This window comes from Portunus trituberculatus, chromosome 49 (genome assembly GCF_017591435.1).
Source record: "Portunus trituberculatus isolate SZX2019 chromosome 49, ASM1759143v1, whole genome shotgun sequence".
NCBI classification, from domain to species: domain Eukaryota; kingdom Metazoa; phylum Arthropoda; class Malacostraca; order Decapoda; family Portunidae; genus Portunus; species Portunus trituberculatus.
In genome coordinates this window covers 9360360-9384376 of record NC_059303.1, presented here as the reverse complement: position 1 = coordinate 9384376, position 24017 = coordinate 9360360, and the positions used below count along the sequence as shown (strand labels likewise).

General features: G+C 43.2%; 1 protein-coding gene across 6 annotated transcripts in view; it reads left to right on the top strand.

Moving 5' to 3' along the window:
• Positions 1-24017, top strand: part of LOC123499375 (homeotic protein proboscipedia-like) — a 221863-nt gene that overhangs the window by 88537 nt on the left and 109309 nt on the right. The window contains exon 1 of one of the 6 annotated variants that reach the window (XM_045247289.1): positions 18152-19391. The exons of 2 other annotated variants lie outside the window; for them this stretch is intronic. In XM_045247289.1, the coding sequence (XP_045103224.1) occupies positions 19190-19391 (202 nt within the window). In that variant the 5' untranslated portion in view covers positions 18152-19189. Of the gene's footprint in view, positions 1-18151; positions 19392-24017 lie in introns of those variants that run through there. 3 more of the 6 variants (XM_045247290.1, XM_045247291.1, XM_045247292.1) reach the window with 3 other exon arrangements.

Here is a 24017-nt window from a genome sequence, read left to right as displayed (position 1 = left end):
GGGAGTTGAGTCTTCATCTACATAGGCGGCGAGGAGGGACGGGAGTGGTGCACCTCAGACTATCATCATTATCGATCGGGAAATAAAATATGAGCGACTGAGAGGGAGAGGAGGAAAGGAGAAGCCTGTCACGTGTGTGTGTGTGTGTATGTGTGTGTGTGTGTGTGTGTGTGTGTGTGTGTGTGTGTGTGTGTGTGTGTGTGTGTGTGTGTGTGTGTTGATTAAGGTTGGGGTTCATTACCATCGTTGTTTTTGTGTTTATTTTGTTTCAGGTCTTCACTTCTTTCCTCGTTATTTTATTTTGTGTTTTTTTTCCTTGTGTTGTTGCCGTGTGTGTGTGTGTGTGTGTGTGTGTGTGTGTGTGTGTGTGTGTGTGTGTGTGTGTGTGTGTGTGTGTGTGTGTGTGTATGTGTGTGTGATCTATGGTCTATATATGTACTGCGTATTATTTGTATATGTTTTTTTTCTCCTCTTCTCCATCTTCTGTCACCTTTTTTTTCCCCTCCTCCTCCTCATTCTTCTCCTCCTCCTCCTCCTCCTCCTCCTCCTCCTCCTCCTCCTCCTCCTCCTCCTCCTTCTCCTCCTCCTCTTCCTCCTCCTCCACTTCGAGAGACTCCAGCAAATCCAGAACTGTCACCTAACTCATAAAGCACCACCACCACCACCACCACTACCACCACCGCTGCCATCATGTCGTGTGTGTGTGTGTGTGTGTGTGTGTGTGTGCGGTCCCATTCTTCTTATAATTTTTGGGTGTAGATTTTAGATGACTGGAATTATATTGGAAGAAAAATAGATTAGAGCTTTGCATTGAGATAAGAGGAAATATGACCATTTTTTTTTTTTTCTATTTCTTTCTTCTTGTAAGTTGATTTTTTGGACATGTCGTGCTTCATAAAGGCGTTTGAAAGAGTACCTGTATCTATCACCTGTAAACCCTCGCTCTTAGTAACCTGCAGGCACTCCCCATAAATGACTGTATAGCGTGACGTGTGTTGCCATTGACGTCATCATCATCATCATCATCAGGTGTAAGAATTATGATGAATTTTATGGTATGTAAATGAATGGCTGGTAGTGCTGATACCTTGTCAATAATACACTGATTTGTGATTTAATTGCTTTGATTAATATTCCATAGGGTCCCCTCTACCCCCCTTAAATATACACACATGCTTTGGACTGTGTGATGGATTCGGTATAACACTTCCCGCTGCTGATTTGCGGTGCTCGTATTTACTGTCCGGTATTTGCGAGTGAGGTGTTTTTAATGGTGAGAAACTTGCTCCACGATTATTGACTGATGGTTTATGAAAGGTGGGTGAAGTTGATACTGGGATTAAGTTAGTGTGTTTCATGTAGGGATTGTCACGTGTTGGTTTCTCTGCCAGTCTCTCTCTCTCTCTCTCTCTCTCTCTCTCTCTCTCTCTCTCTCTCTCTCTCTCTCTCTCTCTCTCTCTCTCTCTCTCTCTCTCTCTCTCTCTCCTCTCCTCTCCTCTCCTCTCCTCTCCTCTCCTCTCCTCTCCTCCTCTCCTCTCCTCCTCTCCTCCTTTCCTTTCCTTTCCTTTCCTTTCCTTTCCTTTCCTCTCCTCTCCTCTCCTCTCCTCTCCTCTCCTCTCCTCTCTCTCTCTCTCTCTCCTCTCCTCTCCTCTCCTCTCCTCTCCTCTCTCCTCTCCTCTCCTCTCTCTCTCTCTCTCTCTCTCTCTCTCTCTCTCTCTCTCTCTCTCTCTCTCTCTCTCTCTCTCTCTCTCTCTCTCTGTTTATCTCCTTTGCACTTCCATGTCTATTCACTCTCCTCCTGCTCTCAATTCTAATCCTTGTTTTTCCCTTCTGTCTGTGTCTCCTCTCTCCTCTTCCCCTCTTTTCCTAAGCCTCGTCTTACCTCATTTCCCCTCTCGCTATCTCTCCTTTCCGATGTTCCCCTTCGCTCCTAATCCTCTCCCCCTCTCTCCTTTTCTCTTCACAAAACACTGATACAAGGACCCTCAGAGGCGACTGTAAGCCCTTCCAAGCAGTCTCAAGAACCCACAGCCATGGACTCTGAGGGTTGTGTTGGCAAGTCTTCCCCTTCAACTCACTTCCACGCTGCTATAGTGAGTCTTCTGTCTTTCGCATCTCTCGTTTTCTGTTGTTTTCTGTTGTAGGATAATCTTTTTTTTTTTTTTTTTCATGGTAAAGATCGTGTATGTTCCAGAAATGTATGTTCAGTGTGTGTTTTTCGAGATGAGTTCTTTGTTTTGACTCTTTAACATCCTCGTTGTCATTTTGGTATCAGGATTCAACTCTTTTTTTTCTTAGTAGAGGTGTGTAATGTTCTCCAGAAACTGTGTTATGTAGGAGCTCCATTTTTAGAGTCTAGGCTGGCAAGTTCTCTCGTCCGATTCAGTTTTATGCAGGAAAAGTGAGCCTCTTACCTACCACGTCTTCAGTGTCTTTATGGTATCAAGTGTGCCTCGTCTTTACCATCAACAATAGCTTTATGTTCCCCAAAGACTGTGCGTTATGCAGAGTACATCACAAGATTCTTCATAGAGAAAGCGAATGTTTGTCAATTATTTCTCCTTTGTCTTTGTGGCATCAGACTGCGCCTCGTTTTTGCTATTGCTAGAAGCGTTTATGTTCTCCACAAACGGTGTTATACGCTGGGAACGTAAAAGATTCCGTAAAGCTGGGAATCAACGCACCAGAACCTTTGTCGCGCCTCAGTCCGCGTCGCCGGAGCCAAGAGCCGCGAAAGACCTCAATAAAAGATGAATATATTATTATTTTTCCCCGCCACAACTTGCCCGTTATAACTTTGTCATAAAACCAGGACATAAAACCACTGCCAATATTACCACCTTTCCTTCCGCGGTGCAGAGGTGAGGTGGGGAGGGACGGGACGGGGGAAGAGAAGAAGGGAGCTCTAAGTGGACAGAAGGGACGGGGAGAGAGAGAGAGAGGAAGAGAAGGGATGAAGGAGGAGAAAGAGAAAGGGTGCGTCACAGAGGGAGAAAGCAAGGTATAGAATAAGAAACAGGGACAGAGAGATCTTGGACACACACACACACACACACACACACACACACACACACACACACACACACACACACACACACACACACACACACACACACACACACACACACACACACACACACACACACACACACACACACACACACACACACACACACACACACACACACACACACACACACACACACACACACACACAGACAGACGGCCATCGCTATCGCTCGCTCGCTTCGCCGTTACACAAAAGACTGAATAAAAATCTTGGCTCGCCGATCCTGTGACTGGATCCTCAATATTTACACATCATTACGCAAATAAAACTACATACTCAAGTGTTTGGAAGATAAGCAGACCATGTGTGTTCCAATGGATGGGCCGATGTATCTTTTATAGAGAATCTTTATTTTTTTTTGTCTGCCATTTTATTATTATTGCATCTCTATTCGCAATTAATGAAGCTGGGAGTATTTGAAGAGCCAAGTTGACTCACTCGCGGTATAACAATATTCTCTCACTTGAAATAGTTTGCAGATTGAAAATAAACTTCCTGATCTCATAAGTAACAATATTCATCTTGAGAGAGAGAGAGAGAGAGAGAGAGAGAGAGAGAGAGAGAGAGAGAGAGAGAGAGAGAATAAATAATACAGCGCTCAGAAATAACAAAAAAAAAAACCCTCTCTGGTGTTCTTCCAAAGTCAAATGGCTTCTCCCGAGCACCTGAAACGCTTTCCGAACTTTCCACCCTGCAATTAAAAGCCAACGCTGCTTATATTTACACCACCAGCAGGGAGGAAGGCGCGAAGGGGCGAAATACGACAACGACCCGCCTCTCTAAACCCTCATTTGGCGACGACGGGGAGCGTGGGGGGCGCAGGAGGACGAGGAGGCGAAGAGGGAGGTGTGGGGAGTGTTTGGAGGGTGCTTGGAGGGGCATGGGTTCAGGGGGGTCGTGGGTAAGGGAGCGCTGGGGAGAGAGAGAGAGAGAGAGAGAGAGAGAGAGAGAGAGAGAGAGAGAGAGAGAGAGGGAGTTCGCAACCGCCGTTAAAAGTGCAATTGGTGGGAGAGCTTCAGGTTGGAACTCCCGCGTTAATTGGCGATCATGATTAGCTCCATCAGGAACTTAATCATCCGGAGTGCTGGCCAGGTCCTTAGGTAGGTAGCGGCGAATGGAGAGGCCCAGGGAGGCACGGAGGGAGCTGGGGAAGGGAAAGGAACGCGAGGGAAATAAGGAACAGGTGAAATATGAAGTGCATTGAAAGAAGAGTACTGTGATATATGCATGTATAGAAATTATTCGTAAGTACTGGCCAGTGAAAGACCAGAGGGTGGGTGAATGAAGGGGAAAGTGAGGAGAGAAGTAATGAAAAGGTGAAGTCTTAAGAGGAATAAAAGAAGCATATTTGTATAGTAATAGATGCATTCGGATACTGAATATTAGAAGCTAGTGGAAAGACTGAGGGAGGAAGGCAATGAAGAAACGAAAGAAAGGCACAAGTAAAATATCAGCATGATTATAAAAAAAGAAGGATAAAATGATAAACACAAGTTAAATTCAAAACTATTAGTTGAAGGTTTTAAGAGAATGGATATACTTCTCAGTAATATAGTAAGTGTTCAGAATTGAAATCATGTTACTTTGTGGAATTTCAAGACGTAGCAGAGTTGAGGGATGAAAGTGGTACAGGTATGTTGTGGGAGAAACAAAAAAAATTACTAAGAGAAAATGGTAGTAAACACACACACACACATACAAAGATAAAATGTGTGCATTACTAGATTAAATAAAGGAGAGAATGGCGACAGAGAATGTGCACTAAATATATATATACCACATTCACATCCTGCTTTTTACTTTGATAACCAATTTCATGTATACTGAACACCGAACCAACCAACACACACACACACACACACACACACACACACACACACACACACACACACACACACACACACACACACACACACACACACACACACACACACACACACACACACACACACACACACACACACACACACACACACACACACCGCATCACATCACGTCGTTAATCACCTTCCAGTTTCACTCACTTTCGTATCAAATGACATGATAAAAACAAGACTTATTTTCGCACCTTTGCACCTCCGAATCTTTAAACACCGCACCTTAATTAAGCAAGCACAGGTGAAGTCACAGGTGGGACTCGAACCTCTCACCTGAACAAACCTCAACTGGAAACTCGAGGGATTTTTGATGTTGTGAGTTTCGTATCCATAAATTCTGACACTGGACTCGATTATACTCAATTATAAAAATCGTCATCCGTCATCCCTTTCCTCTCCCGCGCCTCTCTCTTGATTGACAGGTGGGAGGGAGGGAGAGGGCGGCTGGAGAGAAAGAGGGAGGGTGGGTGGGTGTTGTGAGGGGAGAGGAGGAATAGGAGGAGCCGAGTGTAAAAAGAGTGTAGAAGGGAATTAAGAGAGGAGGGAGACCCAATGTAGAGGGAATAGGAATGTGTCAAATGAGAATAGAGGGAATTACCGAGAGAGAGAGAGAGAGAGAGAGAGAGAGAGAGAGAGAGAGAGAGAGAGAGAGAGAGAGAGAGAGATTCACACACAAAAAAAGAAACAACCTAGCACAAAACTATACTAAAAAAAACACCAATAAATGATACGAAAACACTAAAAATTTACACAAATCACTGAAAAATTATGGGAAAATGAAAAGACGTGTTGGAAAACCCTGATATTTTTCCTACAATGGCAACTTTTGGAGCAACATGGAGGCGAGAAGCGGCTGCGAGACGGGAGAGAAAGGGAGGAAGGAAAAGAGGGAGGGAGGGAGGACTGGAGGCGTGAAGGGAGGGGCTCTGGAGTGTCCTGGAGAGCTGGAAGTGAACCCGAGGACCTGGAAAATGGAAGAAAGTGCCTTGGTGATGGGGTGATGGACCGCACGAGAGAGAGAGAGAGAGAGAGAGAGAGAGAGAGAGAGAGAGAGAGAGAGAGAGAGAGAGAGAGAGAGAGAGAGATGCGTCATAAAGAAAAAGTGGAAACTCGAGAAAAGTGAGCAAAAAGAACAAAAATAAAGAGGAGAAAAGTGAGAAAGAGATAGGAAAAGGAGGACAAAAAAGGAGAAAATCAAAACAAAAAGATAAGAATAAGGAAAAGGAAGAATGAAAGAAAAGATAAAGGAAGATCAGTAGAAAAATCAAGAAAATCAGAAGGAATAAAAAAGTATCCACATGTCACAGTTTCTCTACGTCTCTTACATGAATTTAAATGGAATAACTTATCACAAACACTTTTATGGCCAATGGAACTCCTGGTGCTTGTTTTTCCTTTGTGTCCGTCTGTGTTCCTTTGTACCTAGGTAGTAATCAGTCTCTTCCTCCCCAGCCACATATACCTTGCCGTGTGGGTGGATAAGTTTCCCTCCTCACTCTCCACTCACCTGCCTGACGCTCCCTTCACCGCCTTTATGCGCCGAGAAATTATTCACTCGTGTCTGAGGTAATTAAGTGGGCAAATTTGGGTTATGGTGGTGAAGATTGGGAATGTTGTGATGAAAAGAGAAACACATGAACTCATAACTCGTATATCGACAGTGTATTTTAGTGTTTCTACTCTAAAGTGGCTCTTGGGTCTCGGTTTGAATGGTGTCCCAGGAAGTGCGTGGTTGTCAGATCTTGAGGAAAACAGTGAACTATCCTTGTAATAAGTGCGTTGATCAACAGGAAACAAGTATTATTCACATCAAATCAATTACGTTATCAATAAGCTACAATATGTCTTAAATCCTGGAGCCATTTTAAAGTAGACAGGCTATAGTAGCTAAGTTTATACATTGCTTATATGCTGTTAGTGCCCCGTTTTCTTCTTTTTCTTACTACATGATACTCTTTTCTCCACACGTTACGGATTCTGGTAAAGGGAAACACTCACAGAACGAAAAACCACATTCATTGCCGAAGTCTTGCGTCACGAATGGAATCAGTACAAACTGCATAACAACCTGCATTGGAACCAACACCACACAAACGCTAACACGAAGCACCACACAAATCACGAGAGAGGACGAGCCAGTAACGCACCACACAGCAACCCTCAGAGGAACGACACCATCCTGACCACATTGAAAAATGCCTTGGGATCAACACGTGGCCGAGACGAACAGCGGGTGTGGAGGGCACGGTCGCGTCTCTCTGGGTCTGGAGGAAAGGCTGTGTACGGAGCCGGGCTGGGATTACAATCGGATATAATGTGATCATAATAGGTATCACGCGTAGGATTGTCCAGGCTTAGGGCATGGAAGAGACGTCTGTGGGCCTCGGGGAAGGAGTAGAGAGAGGGAGAGAGGGAGGGAAGGTGAGGGATGGCGCGTCGCTAGATTAAGGAGTGGTGGTGGTGGGCTGGAGAGAATTTATGAGAGGGAGAGACGCTGCGTGGAGGTGTAGTGAGTAGCATGAGATGGGACAGTGAGGAATATATTGTAAGAGAAATGTGAGTTGGCAAACAAGAGATTGGTGGGGACACGGGGCATGATTGGTGAGGATTGCAAAGATTAATCAGGAATGGATGAGCCGAGAACTGAGGCAGCTTCAGATGTTTGTGCGCGAAAGAAGACATTCAAAAAATTAAGATTAGCATAAAAGAGTGAAATGGTAAATGCAGGAGGGGAAACAAGGACAAAGAAAACAGTAAGGACGACAGATTATTTAAAGAGAAGCCGCTGACATTTAATTGTTGATATGTGTGAAAGAGCCAGGTTTTCATAGTTTTCTTGTTTCATTTTGCCCTTGCCAGCAATGTGTCCACGCAGCGAATGGCATAAGGCAGGTGCTGGTTAGAAGGGCAAACTCTTCTGGTTTGTTCAATCTGAGGGCACTTTTCCTTTGTTTCTTTACAAGTGACAGTAATAAGTTTGGGAAGTAAATGAAGTTGATAAATGTGAAAGAAAAATATGGGTTTACTGAGTGGTCGAGGGATGTTCACACGCTTTTCATTGACCTTATCAGCAAATGAACTTAATAATGTGAAAGAAAAATATGGGTTTACTAATTGGTCGAAGGATGCTCACACGTTTTACCTTTACCTTATCAATGACGGCAGGAGCTACTGAAAAAAGCGTTACTATTAAAAAAATACTGCTTGCACGGCTACGGGAGGGACACATCAAGTAAACCTAAAAAAAAAAAAAAGAAAAAGAATGGATAATCTTATAAACTCATCCCTAACTCCCGACCCACCAAAATAATGATAATAATAGTAATAATAATAATAATAATAATAATAATAATAATAATAATAATAGTAACAATAATAATAGATGCCCACCAACGCTTTAGGTTAAAGAAGATGGATAGGCAGACAGACAGACAGATGATCAGATAGATAAACAGATAGATACATAGATTAATAGACTTTCTTAACATCAAACTATCACTATAACCACAAAAAAAAAAACATAAGAACATTGTAGATATACACATAAATACACACAAGGAGACTTATTTTTCCATTACTCAAAATTTCATACCTGGCCAAGCAATTATCACCATTACCTGGGTTACCTGAATGCACCTGATGTCTTGCTCTTACCCCTTTACATTCTCAGCTTCCTTTCCCTTTAACTTACGGTGAAACTTACAAACACGTACAGTTTTTCCATGTGTTTTTTTCTTTCATACTGAGCGTAACAGTCATGCCGTTTGTCTTCTAGGGCCGAACACACACACACACACACACACACACACACACACACACACACACACACACACACACACACACACACACACACACACACACACACACACACACACACACACACACACACACACACACACACACACACACACACACACACACACACACACACACACACACACACACACACACACACAGACGGACACGTGACCATCTGGCGGGTGAGGCGGGACGGGCGTGACTTGCAGAGACATATCACAGCCTCTCTCTCTCTCTCTCTCTCTCTCTCTCTCTCTCTCTCTCTCTCTCTCTCTCTCTCTCTCTCTCTCTCTCTCTCTCTCTCTCTCTCTCTCTCTCTCTCTCTCTCTCTCTCTCTCTCTCTCTCTCTCTCTCTCTCTCTCTCTCTCTCTCTCTCTCTCTCTCTCTCTCTCTCTCTCTCTCTCTCTCTCTCTCGACATTTTGTACACTTGTTGATATGTGTGCGTGCGTGTGTGTGTGTGTGTGTGTGTGTGTGTGTGTGTGTGTGTGTGTGTGTGTGTGTGTGTGTGTGTGTGTGTGTGTGTGTGTGTGTGTGTGTGTGTGTGTGTGTGTGTGTGTGTGTGTGTGTGTGTGTGTGTGTGTGTGTGTGTGTGTGTGTGTGTGTGTGTGCGTGTGTGTTTTCAGTTACATAAAGATAGGGTTATCAAAGTGAACGGAAAAATACAGAAATACATGAATAGATTTGTAAAATAATGAGGTTTTGGTTCTTTATTTTCGTGTGTGTTAAATTTAAGATTTTTTTATCTTTTCTTATTATCAAGTGTCTGGATGAACTAACTATGTAACTCCTCCTCCTCCTCCTCCTCCTCCTCCTCCTCCTCCTCCTCCTCCTCACCAATATCAACGTACGAATAAACTCAAAATGGTGTGTGTGGACCAAATAATTCCTATGAAAAAAAAAGACTAAGGTTTCTCTCATTCTTCTTTTCTTCAAACTCTTTTTTTTTTTTACCTCTTTTGTGTTTTATCGTGTTTTCTTCACTCTGGAAAGTGACTGACGCTGCGGAAAATTGTCTCCAACGGACAGAACAGAAAGGAAAAAATGAGTCGAGGATGAAGGAAAAATGAGAAGGGAAAAAAGGGGAAAGGTATAGAAGAGATTGGTTTGTAACGTCATTATCATGTTTTGTAATTTTTCATGTTTTATTCTGTCAGTTTGATTTATTGTATTTTTTATTTTTATTTTTTTCTATGGTAAGATTGCTTTATTTTTTATTCATTTATCTATTTTTTTTTTTTTTTAGGTTTTCAATACATGTTAGCGTCTTTTTAACTTGGTAAGAGTAACTTTTCCCTTCTTTATCATCTAATGTCATTTTTAGTTGCTTCAGATTGAGTTTTTAGGAATATTTTATCTTATTTACTAATTATATTCTGAGTTTACTATTATTTTCAAGATGGTATTCAAGATTTACCTTTATTTTTCAAGATACTCTCAGTTTGTTTATTTTTAGTTACTTCAAACGGAGCTTTTTTTTTACAACTATATTATCTAGTTTAGTAATTATATTTTAAGTTTACCAATATTTTCAAGATGATATTCGGGATTTAACTTTATTTTTCAAGATACTCTCAGTTTATTTTAGTTTATAAGGCAACATTTCTTTCATAATCTCCATATTTAAGAGTCTGAATGATCACAAAAATATAGTATGTGATAGATAATCGTCCAAATGGTGGATTTTACCTGTTCATGCGTGATCTGCGTGTTCAAAATAATCATTCACAGCATCAGGAATGATAACACCATAATTGGGAACATCTCGATGAGTCACGGAAGGAAACTTAAACCTCCCTGAAGCTCGCCCTCTTTTATAGCCTCGAGACAGACAACAATACCACACTTTTTTTTTTCCTCCCGACTTCCTCCTCCTTTATTTTATTTTCGGGAAGACAGAAGAAGAAGGGAGGAGAGGACGGGACTCATGGATGGAGCGGGAGGAGAAGGAAGAGGAGGAGGAGGAGGAGAAGAAGGGAAGAGAATTCTATATTTCTTACCTTGAGCACGACAATCATTCTCCGCCCAGCAGTATGGCATCTATTTTCATAAAGGACCCATAAATTACCAAAGTTTTCCCTCGGGCTATATGTATACAAATGCTCACCGTTGTATTTACAGTCTGATATACTGCACGCGCGGAGAATTATTACCTCCGTCTCCTTATTTACCGGGGAAATCAAAGAAGCACCTCCATAACAAGAATGAGAGAGCGTCGCGTCGTTAACATTCTATAGAGCAGTTCTCTGTGTCTGTGCGTGTGTCTGCGTGTGTCCGTGTGACGACTCGAGGTGATGGACTGAGTGTTGTTTGTGAGAGACGTTCAGAGTGAGTGATCGAAGGAAGGAAGGAAGGAAGGAAGGAAGGAGAGTGCTTGGAAGGAGGTTGTTGAGTTCGCTGTGGCAAGACGTAATGGCTGGTGTGCTTGGTAACTGTTGGGAAATGTGGGACAGATAGGGATGAGAGAGAGAGAGAGAGAGAGAGAGAGAGAGAGAGAGAGAGAGAGATTTATAACTCAAAAACTTAAGATTATCATAAATTTATGCTCTATGTGTACAGAGAAATACGTTTGGTTAAGATTTAGAATACAGTGTGGAATTTGATCAATGTCACGAACAAGAGTCACTTGCTTGTGTGAATGCACTTAAATATTTAAAACCTATTTAACCTCTTTAATACTTGAAGGCAACTTTTTTTTATCATGAGATTTGGGTGTAATTCGACGATTTTGTTTAAATTAGGAAGGATCTATGGGGAGATGATTAATGACCAGTCTTCACTAATCTAATCCCAATATAGGTATCTGAAACTGTTTAAAATCACCATATAGTAAGAGGAATAAATATAGAAAAGCGTCATGGTACTGAAGGGGCTAAAACCTTAATAAAATTCTAGATAGGTTCCCGTCGCAGTGTTATGAGGAATTGTATTGAGAGGAGCACGTGGTAAGAGAGTATCAGATGTTTTGAAGTAGTGTTACTCGTACTAAGAAAAAAACGTACCGTAACTATATATACTCGTATGTATGAGGTTACGTACGTATGGAGATGAACGACAACATAATTCAACGTACAGATGAATGGACTGTCTTCGAAATGAATGTCAAAAGATAAGGATAATACTATTTCTTGGGTATTGTGGTTTTTATAGATTTTTTTACTGTTTGTGTGTGTGTGTGTGTGTGTGTGTGTGTGTGTGTGTGTGTGTGTGTGTGTGTGTGTGTAGTTTGGCAGGGCATTTCGTATGTAATTCTATTTTTGCTTGTATTTTAATTCCTATAAAGTCCTGAGATCTGTAAGAGAGTAATTAGTGCACAGTTTGGCAAGTGTTAAGTTTTGTTTATGGTTTGGTGACTCGAGTGCTTCAATATCCACTCGCGGATTGGATTGTGACGCAACGCAACGCAACACAACACAACACAACAACACAACACAACACAACACAACAAAACACAATGCAACACATCACAACACAACACAACATACAACACAACACAGCACAACACAACACAACACAACATAACATAAATAATGTAATGTAATGCACAACACAACATAACATAATATAATATAATATAATATAATATAATATAACACAACACAACATAACACAACACAACATAACATAACACAATATAAAACATAATATAATATAACATAATATAATACATATAATATAATATAATATAATATAATATAACATAATATAACACAACACAATACAATACAACACAACACAACACAAATAATACAATACAACATAATACAATACAACACAACACAACACAACACAACACAACACAACACAACACAACATAACATAACACAACACAACACAACACAACACAACACAACACAACACAACACAATACAACACAACACAACACAACATAACACAATGCAACAAAATACAACACAACGCAATACAACACAACACATCGTGACGCAAGGCAACGCAAGGCAACGCAAGGCAACGCAATATAACCTCAAACTTTCCCAAATTCTTTTTACATCAGAAGATCAAGAAAAAGAAAAAGTTTTCAATCCCCCTCGAGAAAAAGGCAAACATCTAATCCTTGCGGCAGGAGAGGCAGACTTTATGCAGCGTGGACTTACCGACTTCCACGCGCCGCTTCCCTTTGTATTCCTAATTGTTCCAAATCGCCTGGTTTTTGCCTCGTGTTATTAGCAAAAACAATCCCGACCTGCCACGCCGTGATGGATCGCCACCGCTGTCCGGCGAGGGTCGAGTCGCCGCCCTTCCTCTCAGATCAATGCTGGGGTGCCCTTGTGGTGGAGTCTTTTTACTGGAGCCTGCCGTAGATTGAAAGACAGGGCATCGTGTCCTCTACGCCTTGCCCTTGAGCGGGAGATGGTACGTTCTTATAGGTGTTTTTTGCCTTGTGATGAAGTGCGTTTGTTTTCTCATCTATCTATCTATCATTTTATTTTCATTCTTCCGTAAGCATTTGAAGCATCTCAACGTGGTGATGTCCTGTATGTTATGTCCTTGTGCTTTCCTTTCTATTGCTTGGCTGTTAAGGTGTTCCTGTTTTTTTTTTTTTTTTTTTTTTTCTCCTTGCTTTTGTTCTCTCCTGGTGAGTCTTGGTGCGGCGTACATGAAGGAGAGGTGTTGGTTTCCTATACATCTTGTCCTTGTGGGTTCCTGTATATTCTTGAAGTCACTTACATGTTCTTTTATCTCTTTGATGGAGTGTTTGAAGAACTGGTGATAATTTCCTGTTTTTGTAGGACTCATTGCATTGAATATCCTATGAATCTTTTTGTTTTAGATAATATAGCATACCTTGAACACTGTCGTTAAGATCAACATGTTTTGTGATGTTTACTTTTGTTTTGCCTTCTTTAGTGTTTCTTTACAGATTTTGTTAATGCTGAAAATAGAATGAAGGGAGAAATGACAAATTGCTAAAGTGTTAATGTTCTTTGCGTCTTGAACAGAGAAGTGGTGATGTGCTGATGAGGGTGTGCTGGGACCATGGCAGTCTTATGGTGGACAGATTATGTGATGACAGGGAGGGAAGGGGTCTTCTTTGCGCTCCACGTCATTCTTTGCCACAAATACTTAAGAGAGAGAAATGCTGGTGAGTTAATGCAATGTGTTGGGATTTAATGTTAGTAGTTTCTGTAAGGATGACAGGAAACCATCTCTTCTTTGTGCTGTATCTTCAATCCTCTTGAGGCGTTTATTTAGTTGTGTCTCGACTTTATGTGCTGGAATTCGATGCTAGTTTTGTGATAGATTGAGTCTGTGAAGGTGTCTTGTACAAATATGTCCCCGTTTCTTTGTCCTGCAGTTCAGCGTTTGGAGTTTTTGGTGTACTGTGCTCCTTAGAAAAAGAAAACAAAAGACAGTATTCTAAAACAAGTACTGCTCTTCATCTCCATGCCAGTCGCGTAACCGTGAAAGAATATATTTATAGAACCGTACTGTTCCAGCTTGATTTAAACCACTTGGTACAATATTTGGAATCCTTTGGGAGCCAGTGTGAAAGAGAAGTACGAGAGGGAGAAGCTGAATATACAACACAGTGCCTCCTTCGCGACGCATGTGTGGTCCGTACGTGAGCTGAAGTCTACGGCGTCTCCGGCATGCTTGTGGAAATATTTACAGACCCAACCTGGCATTAAATTTCTTCCTTGTGCCAAGAATAGACGTTAGTGACCGGCCATTTTTTTCCTTCCTTTAATTATAAGCTTAGTCATAGACCATTAACGCGCTTAGATTCTTACACGATAGTAGAGAGAGAGAGAGAGAGAGAGAGAGAGAGAGAGAGAGAGAGAGAGAGAGAGAGAGAGAGAGAGAGAGAGAGAGAGAGAGAGAGAGAGAGAGAGAGAGAGAGAGAGACAGATTTTAACCATTTCAAGTACCTTATACACATATTTCCTACTTCATTAAATACCAATAATTCTAAACATGTACAAGACCAACAGTATCACAAAACTTACCAAAAACAACAACCATATCTTACCAAACACAGACAGGGAGTGAGCGGAACCGACTGCCTTCCGAAGCCCCACAAAAAATCAGGTTCCACAACTAACACGAGGCGTTCCTCAGGTCAGGGCGAGTGAATATTACGTCAGAGTCAACATTTACCTGAGTGTGGCCGCAGGTAATATCAACACAGTGTCTTGCCATGCCGTCAGCCTCCCCCACAACCCCGTCCACCCCTCACATAGCCTCAAAAAGCCCTCCCCTTACATTTATTATTGGGTAGAAGGAAGGTAAAGAGGAGGAAGGGGAAGGCTAAGGCAGAAAAAAAATCACATGGAGTATTCGTGAAGTAGACTGACCCACGTGGAGGATGAAAGAGAAGAAAATACTTGACAAAAACTAAAAGCTTAATGGAATGATGAACGCTTGCCATCCTGCCAGCCATTTGAGAGAGAGAGAGAGAGAGAGAGAGAGAGAGAGAGAGAGAGAGAGAGAGAGAGAGAGAGAGAGAGAGAGAGAGAGACTAAGGTAAAGCAATAGATAAAACCACGTGGAGGAAAAATAACAAAACACACACACACACACACACACACACACACACACACACACACACACACACACACACACACACACACACACACACACACACACACACACACACACACACACACACACACACACACACACACACACACACACACACACACACACACACACTCAATGGATAAACGTTTGCTTCTTTGCTGGCTATTTAAGAGAGAGAGAGAGAGAGAGAGAGAGAGAGAGAGAGAGAGAGAGAGAGAGAGAGAGAGAGAGAGAGAGAGAGAGAGAGAGAGAGAGAGAGAGAGAGAGAGAGAGAGAGAGAGGAAGAGGGGAAAAAGTAAAATAAACAGAGAAATAAATTGAATAGAATCTTGGCGTGCCGAGTCGGGGTCGTAGCGGCCTGTTTGTAAATCACGGAGTGGGACCCGCCCCTTCAGTTGAGGATGACAGGTGAGCAGTCTCCCAGCCCTCCCTCCCCGGCGGAGCGGAGGGGCGTACAGGGGCGAGGCGGCCACGTAGGGAGAAGTGAGGGTGAGGGAGAGAAGTCTATGCCAGGGAGAACCAAAGGGGGAAAGAATGAGAGAGAAATGATCAGGAGAGAAGAGGGCGAGTCTTGTGAGGAAGAACCAAAGGGAAAGAGAACGGAAAAGAATAGAGGACAGGTAAACAGGGAAGGATGAGAATGAGATAATTAGAAGGAATAGTATGGTAGAAAAATTATGAGGGAAGAGGGAAAGTGTTGTGAGGAAGAACCAAAGCTAAGGGAATGGAAGATAACTTGGAATAAGTAAATATGAAGGATGGGAAAGTAAGGAACGCCAACCAAAAGGAAAAAAAATAGTATAGAAATTATAAAGAAGGGAGAAGAGAAGTTTTATAAGAAGAACCAAAGAAGAGAAAGAAAAAACAATTGTTGAATAGGAAGAAGATGAAAAAGCAAGAAATATATATGAACCAAAAGCGAAAGAATGGCAGAGGAATGCTAAGGAAGGAAGATGGAATATTTCGTAAGGAAGAGCTAAAGTGGAAAGGAACAGGAAAGAGTAGGGAATGAGTAACATGAATGATGAGAAAGTAAGAAATGATGTAAAAGTTTTGCAAGAAAGAAGGAAAAAAAAAGCTATGGGAGATTGAAGGACCAAAACAGGATTGTCTTGAAGGTAATATATTGAGAGAGAGAGAGAGAGAGAGAGAGAGAGAGAGAGAGAGAGAGAGAGAGAGAGAGAGAGAGAGAGAGAGAGAGAGAGAGAGAGAGAGAGAGAGAGAGAGAGAGAGAGAGAGATGCATACATGCATACATACATGCATATATTCATACATACATACATAAATACATACATACATACATACATACATACATTCATTCACAGAGACAATCAAACAGGAAAAAGACAAAATATAAAGATTGTGTAATAGAGAATAAGACTAAGAACACGGAAACGAAGAGTAGGAGAACCGTGGAGAAAAAAAATATGTAAAGCAAAAATGGAAATTAAATGCATTAGAAGAGAAGAGATAAAGAAAAGATAGAATATAAAAGAAAGCAGAATAAAGGCCATACAAAAAGAACTGGTTGGAAACAAATTAAATGGAATACACGGTGAGAAGATGCATGAAGGAAGTGAGTTCAGGATAGGAAGGAGGGAAGAAGTACGAGTGTAGTAAGATCAAAGGAGCGAAGAATTTAGTATCGCAATAGAGTGAACTAAGAAAAAAAATGCTAATAATAATGATAATGTACAACGCAGTGTACCTGTCATAAGCGTCTGAATGGAGAGGGAAAGAAACTTAGGAAAAATTAATACTAGACTGATTTGAACAAAGTATACGGATAGATATGAGATATAATGAAATACGTCTATTTAATACAAGATATTAAGAAAACGTGTATTGCATATCTTACGCAGTGTAGTAGACAGAAAACGTTAATATTCTACACCGAACTCTCTCCAGCATCAATATATTAGCCATATTATTCGGTGCAGAATTTTCACGTGCTTCCTTGCACATCAAAAACATGGATAATGTTTGTACTTGTTTGTTCATAAATATTATGTTTTGGTTTTTGTAGCGCCAGTTTTACTTAACGGTGGGAGCAGTAGCAGCATCAGCAATAGTAGCAGCAGCAGCAGCAATAGTAATGATATTAGTAATAGAAGTAGTAAAAATAATAGTAGTGATGGTATTGGTGGTGGTAGTTACAATAGTAACAACCTTTACAGTACCAGTGCCGCCTTGAAACTTTGGCATTTGTCGAGCGGTTTAAAGTTACTTGCATGTCACCATGATACCCAGGTTCTTGGTGATTACACCAAAGATGCCCTTGGGTGGTGATATGGGCCCTAATATGCATGGTACCACTATAAATAAAGTTGTCTGCGCCACTAATGGGCGGAAGCTGAACAGCGCTTCCCACATATACTCTTCAAGTATGCCTACAGGCGGTATAAGCCATAATAAAAAAAAAAAGTTGCATCAGAAATGACATTTGACATGTTGTAGTCTTTTCTCGTGTGTACCATTCGTAAGTAAGATCTGAGTAATTTCTTCGCGGCATCAACTGCTTGTGTTCAAGATACCCAGCGGCCACGTCTCTCCAACCGATGTTTCTTTGGCGCAAAGAAAAAAATAAGTTGTACCTGGCTGGCAGCTGAGGATCGCGGGATATTGCAGACAAAGATCTGCTGACGTGTTGGGTCACGACTGGCTGCCGCAGGACACTTAGAGGGCGACCCTTCATTGCGGGTTCTGGGGACGGCCCTTGTTCTTCTCGTAGTTAAATAAACAATCTGAAATGTGCACTTAGGATTAGCGTGTGTCGGAGGAGCGGATTTTGATGTTTTGTCTTGTCAGCTGTAATTAGCCTTCACATCCTCGCCTCGCTGAGGGTTTAGGTTACTTTTATACAAACTCGTCAGTCTTAATCCTGCAGGTGTAGGAGACAGGAATGTGTCATGCATTACTCGCGCAGTACTTAGTGTACTAATACAGTAACACTCTTCCGTATTGCTGATACATCTGTAGAACTCTCGTGTTTTTGTTTTAAGCAGTGATGTTTCTTGATCTGAAGCTAACGTGACATTTCCGCGTTACTTCATACATCGCTGAATTGCCATTATTTTGTAAGTATCTTTGGAGAGAAACCGAATGCTGTCCCCGGCTTTATTTGGTTTGTGTGAATGAAAATTTTGAGTCGCTTGTCCGTTTCATTTTGAAGAGAGTGAAGACTGAGGCGTGAGTGTAGGTGAGGAAGGGAAGACTGAAACGTGTGAGTGACTGCATGAGGGAGTGTCGCCTGGGGTGTCCTCTGGCCCGGGGAAGGGAGGGCGAGGGAGAGGTGAACGGGGAAGAGGAGGGACGGAGGAGGCGGCCCGAGCGGTGCGTGGCCGGGCTTTGGACGGAGACCCGCACAGTTGCAGCTGCACGGCCGCGGCGACCACACGGCTGAGAGCAGCGCGCGCCTCGCTACTGACACACGCCCGGCGCCATCACCACGCGCGCCACGCCGTCTCGCCCACCCGCGGAGATCTGGTGCCACGGATACCCGCGCCCGCAGCCGCTGTCAGCTTATGGCTCCCCAGGGCTTGATGGCACGCAAGGACTGACACGGACTATGACACTGGCATAAGAAAATGTGATTGAGAAGGAGGAGGAGGAGGAGGCAGTACAGTTTGATACCCGTCCCAGGTGTGCAGTGCCAACTTATCCCGTCTGCTTGTCCCTTTGAAAAGTCGTGACCCAGCAACACGTCCCCCCGCACGCGGCCCTCTCGTCCTCTGCCATCTCCTCTCCTTCAACCGGGAGGCTGAGGACACCTACCCAAGAGGAAGAAGAAGGAGGAGGAGAAGGAGGAGGAGAGGGTGGAGAAGGAGGAGGTGGAGAGGGAGCGGGTCGAAGAAGGCATGAGGGGAGGCCATGGTGGCGGTGGCCGAGGGTAGAGGGAGGCATGGAGTCGTGTGTGTCCCAGCAGCACTACGTTACCCCGGGCGCCACCTCCCTGCCCATGAGCGAGTACGTCCAGATGCCCCCGGACATGGGCCCCCACCCGGCCATGACCTCCTACCTGGAGTCCCTCCCGCCAGGTGTGGGCATGCCCGAGTACCCCTGGATGAAGGAGAAGAAAACGGTGAGGAAGCCTCCCCAGCAAGGTGAGTCCTCAGCCCGCCTAGGAAGGGACTCGGGTTCTTGATCCGACACGCTACCGAGTGTTGCTCCCACAGTAATTCCTCAATAGTCCCTTTATTATCTCTCTCTCTCTCTCTCTCTCTCTCTCTCTCTCTCTCTCTCTCTCTCTCTCTCTCTCTCTCTCTCTCTCTCTCTCTCTCTCTCTCTCTCTCTCTCTCTCTCTCTCTCTCTCTCTCTCTCTCTCTCTCTCTCTCTCTCTCTCTCTCTCTCTCTCTCTCTCTCTCTCTCTCTCTAATCATTCTTCCGTGTGGCTAATTGACGTAATCATCTACAGATTACATAAAGAACAAGTCGATTTTCACGTTTCAAGGATCATATCAAGTGTGTGTGTGTGTGTGTGTGTGTGTGTGTGTGTGTGTGTGTGTGTTTATGTGTGTGCGTATTTGTATGTTTGCATTTATGCATATGTGTATGCCGGAGTGTGTACGTGTTTGTTTCTGCGTGTCAATGAGTTTGTACATGTTGGTGTTACAAGACATCTCGTGTTGGATTTGGAAGTTGAATCCGTTTAAGTCTCGTCGTGACACTCGTAACATTCTTGGTTCATGAAGACATGCGCTGCCTCGTCGCTCAGGAAGACTGTCAGCCGCTGCCCAAGGTGTCTGGCGGTGACAACTTGACAAGCTTGTTCCTGGAAACCTTGCATGAAGCCCAGGTGTTGGAAAAGATCTAACAAATGATCACTAAACATCCAGGCAGGTGGTTAAGAAAGTTACATTCAATGTTCAGCGGGTGCCTGGAAGTGGCGGTGGACAGGTGTGCGTCCCGGCGGAGACACCACCGCCAGCACCAGCAGCCACGTGTGCGGCGGCCGCTCCCCGCACCTTCCCGCCGCTCTCTCGCGCCTTCCCTGCCACGTATCAGGTGAAACATTCCCTGTATTCCTGTTATTTCCTAAGAGCTAGAGGAAAAATATTCGCGGCATTATGAGGGATCAAGTATATCAGGTGTCCCCGCGGCCATATGGCAGCCGCGTGCGTGTCCATGACGTGTCGCCTGCGAGCGGCTGAACGAGTGTGTTACCCGACTTATACCGGAGGCGAGGCTGCCGGTGCGTGTTGACCAGTGCATCGGTCATGTGCCTTCACCTTTGATCTGGTTGGCCGCACAGCCCAATGCTCTGTAGACATGCACACAGATGGACGCGGCAGTGACACGCACTCCAAAGGACGCGACGGTGACACGCACATGGATCACCGACGCCTTGAGTTACGGCGGCGCGTCAGTCCTCCCGCCCGAGATTTAAGACCTCCGTCGCTGACCTGGATGGGCCGCCGAGACTCCTGCCGCCACCCGTTTGCCACTTTCCGCTGCGGTCTCCCTTCACTGCCAAGACGACATTCACACTGCCATCACGGGACCAGCCAGGTGTCACCCTCTGCCCACAGCGCCATGCCACTGCACACCGAGAATTTCCGTTCATGTCGTTGGCGGTCATGTGTTGTCCACTTGGACAGCTGTCACACTCAAGTTCAAGGCTTGCTGCGAGCCTGCCTCAGGTCTTATCTGACACTGTAAGGCAGGAATTGTTGACCTGGAAGCAGCGAACCTCCGGGTGCCGCTTCCTGGACAGAGTGGTGTGTCCCCGTAAGGTCATTTGTTTCCCTCCTTAACCAAGACCAAGACTGATGATGTCTTCCCTGCAGTATGTAGTCATTCATTTGCGCTCCGTCGCTGCCTGTTGCTGGCGCTTCCTGTTTTTGCCGTTTGTGATGTCCAAGATAGTGATCAGTGCTGCTCTCATACTGTTGAGGGTCGTGTTAAAGATATCCTTACTGTTGATTTTCTTATTGTAGATTCGTAATACAAATGATCAATCTCTCTCTCTCTCTCTCTCTCTCTCTCTCTCTCTCTCTCTCTCTCTCTCTCTCTCTCTCTCTCTCTCTCTCTCTCTCTCTCTCTCTCTCTCTCTCTCTCTCTCTCTCTCTCTCTCTCTCTCTCTCTCTCTCTCTCTCTCTCTCTCTCTCTCTCACACACACACACACACACACACACACACACACATTTTATATATGTATATATATATATATATATATATATATATATATATATATATATATATATATATATATATATATATATTTATATATATGATTTGTTATTTGATGTAATAGATATTTGCCATGTGATATCTATCCTTACAATAGATTTTTTCTAGTAATTTCCTCAGATGCAATTGCAGAATTATTTTTCAGATTCTCTCATTATCATAAACCGGCGATATTTTTAGTGAATCAGGCAAGTGCCTTCGTAGCAAGAAGAAATTCTCAGTCACTGATAAGTCTCAATCTCTTGTATGCATTTTATTATTCCAAAATATGGAATGATAATGAATATTATGTTTTCTGTTATTTATCCTGTACGAATGTTTCCCAAAAAATAATAAAGTCTATAATTTCGTTTATCACGTAAATACATTCGTTAAAAGTATATTGTTACGCCCATTTCACCACGTCCTCCTTCCTACTTGTGCAACACGGTCTTCTCGTGCCTTGCCGTGGGCGACGCCGGGCGGGAGACGGTACAGGTGCCCTCGTGTGTTTGGTCGTCGATCATCTTAAGGCTCCGAGGCATCACTGGCTGTTCACTAGGGCGGGAAGCGTGTTGCCTTGGGACGCGGGCTCTGGGATGTGTGTGCGTGTGTGTGTGTGTGGGCTGCTAGGCCGAGAATTTTACATGCAATTTTTTCTTCTCTGCCTCCTTCTCCCCCTTTTATTTTTACATATAACGTGTACCATAACTTCTGTGGCCGGATTCTCACAGTTGGTGTTCAAGTGAAGGCTGATGTTGGTTGGTATGGTGAGTGTGTGGCTGTGAGATGGTGTGTGTGTGTGTGTGTGTGTGTGTGTGTGTGTGTGTGTGTGTGTGTGTGTGTGTGTGTGTGTGTGTGTGTGTGTGGAATGAGTAGGTGTGACTTTGTGTATCAGCCGTAAGAAGTGATTAAAGTCGTCTTCTCAGCGCTGCCATCAACAAACATCATTACGCACCTGTTTATAATGCAGTACAAATCTTTCGGCATGAACGCAAGATTAGAACCTGTCAATTTATCTTGAAAACGAGCTGAGGTGAAGCACGAAAGACAGGTACGTAAAGAATGCGGCAAAAACAGATAATATTAATAAATCTTTTGAACAATTAATAAAGGATGGAACAAGAAACAAAAATGGAAGTAGAAATAGATAGAACAAGAAGGACGAGTAATTAGATCCTGCAGTTAAAGACGAAAATTGTGAATAAACGGAAGTAGTATCGCGGAATAAGGAAGAAGAGGGGAAGGTAAACGTTGAATAGTAAAACAAGGGAATGCGGGAAAGATCGAAGTAATGAGCAGATCTTTACAGCAAATAAGAACTCGAATAATGAGAAATGGAAGTCTGTCCTCACCGCAACGGGCAAGGTGCGGACAATTAGAGACGTGCGTGAGACTGACCACCGCCTCGCCTCGTCGCCACCTGGCTGCACACACCTGGCGACAGAGACATTAGTGTCCAGCGGCCGATCAGCGAAGTAATTGAGGCCCAGCAATCAAAGCAGGACCAATGATCGTGGCGGGTGTCTGCAGCGCCTCAAAGCGATCTGTTCATCACTGTGGCTGTGACAAGCGTATTAGGTTACTGTGTGTGTGTGTGTGTGTGTGTGTGTGTGTGTGTGTGTGTGGTCTTTTCTTTATCTATATTTATTTTCTCTCGCTGCGCCGTGACTGTTAGCTCTGAGATTTTATTGGTTTAGATCACATGCCTTCCCTGTCACGTGTTTTGTGATGGCATGAAAATTAGTGCAGGTGTGGGTTACATTGCTGGTTTCTTCACGCCTTTCTTCCTTCTTTTTTCTTTCCTTCCTTCCTTCCTTCCTTTCTTCCTTCCTTCCTTCCTTCCTTCCTTCCTTCCTTCCTTCCTTCCTTTCTTTCATCCTTCCTTCCTTCCTTCCTTCCTTCTTTCCTTCCTTTCTTTCATCCTTCCTTCCTTCCTTTCTTCCTTCCTTCCTTCCTTCCTTCCTTCCTTCCTTCCTTTCTTTCTTCCTTCTTTCCTTCTTTCCGTACTTATTTCATTCCTTGTTTACTTATTTACTTTCCTGAAAATCTACTGATTCAATAATTTTTTTGATAATTGGTTCATGCGACAACGAGTCAATGAATGAATAAATGTCTGTATTTCTTTTTTATCTTTTTGCTCGGCAGAGACAACCGATGCATGTAGAGACTTCAATAGTAATGTTCAGAATAGAAGTTGGTGTCCAGATACCAAGAAATGACAATGATGTATTAGTTTTTGCGTAGGTTTAGTTAGGTTATGTTAGGTAAGGTTAGATTACGTTGGTTATAGTTTTGGTTAACTTTGGTTAGGTTTGGTTAGATTACCCTGCCATCCCTGACCGCATGTATGTTTTGTGATTACCTTGACCTCGATTACCGAATGGCTGGTGACTTAAGATGCTTCCTTCTTGGCGTTAGTGAGTGGTTCTGCATAGGTGTGTGTCTGTATTGTGTGTGTATCTCTTTGTGCACGTGGATATATTAATACGGAATTTATAACACTTTATAGAGAATGAGAATCAGTAACAGAATCTTATTATCCTTTTTAATCGTTCAA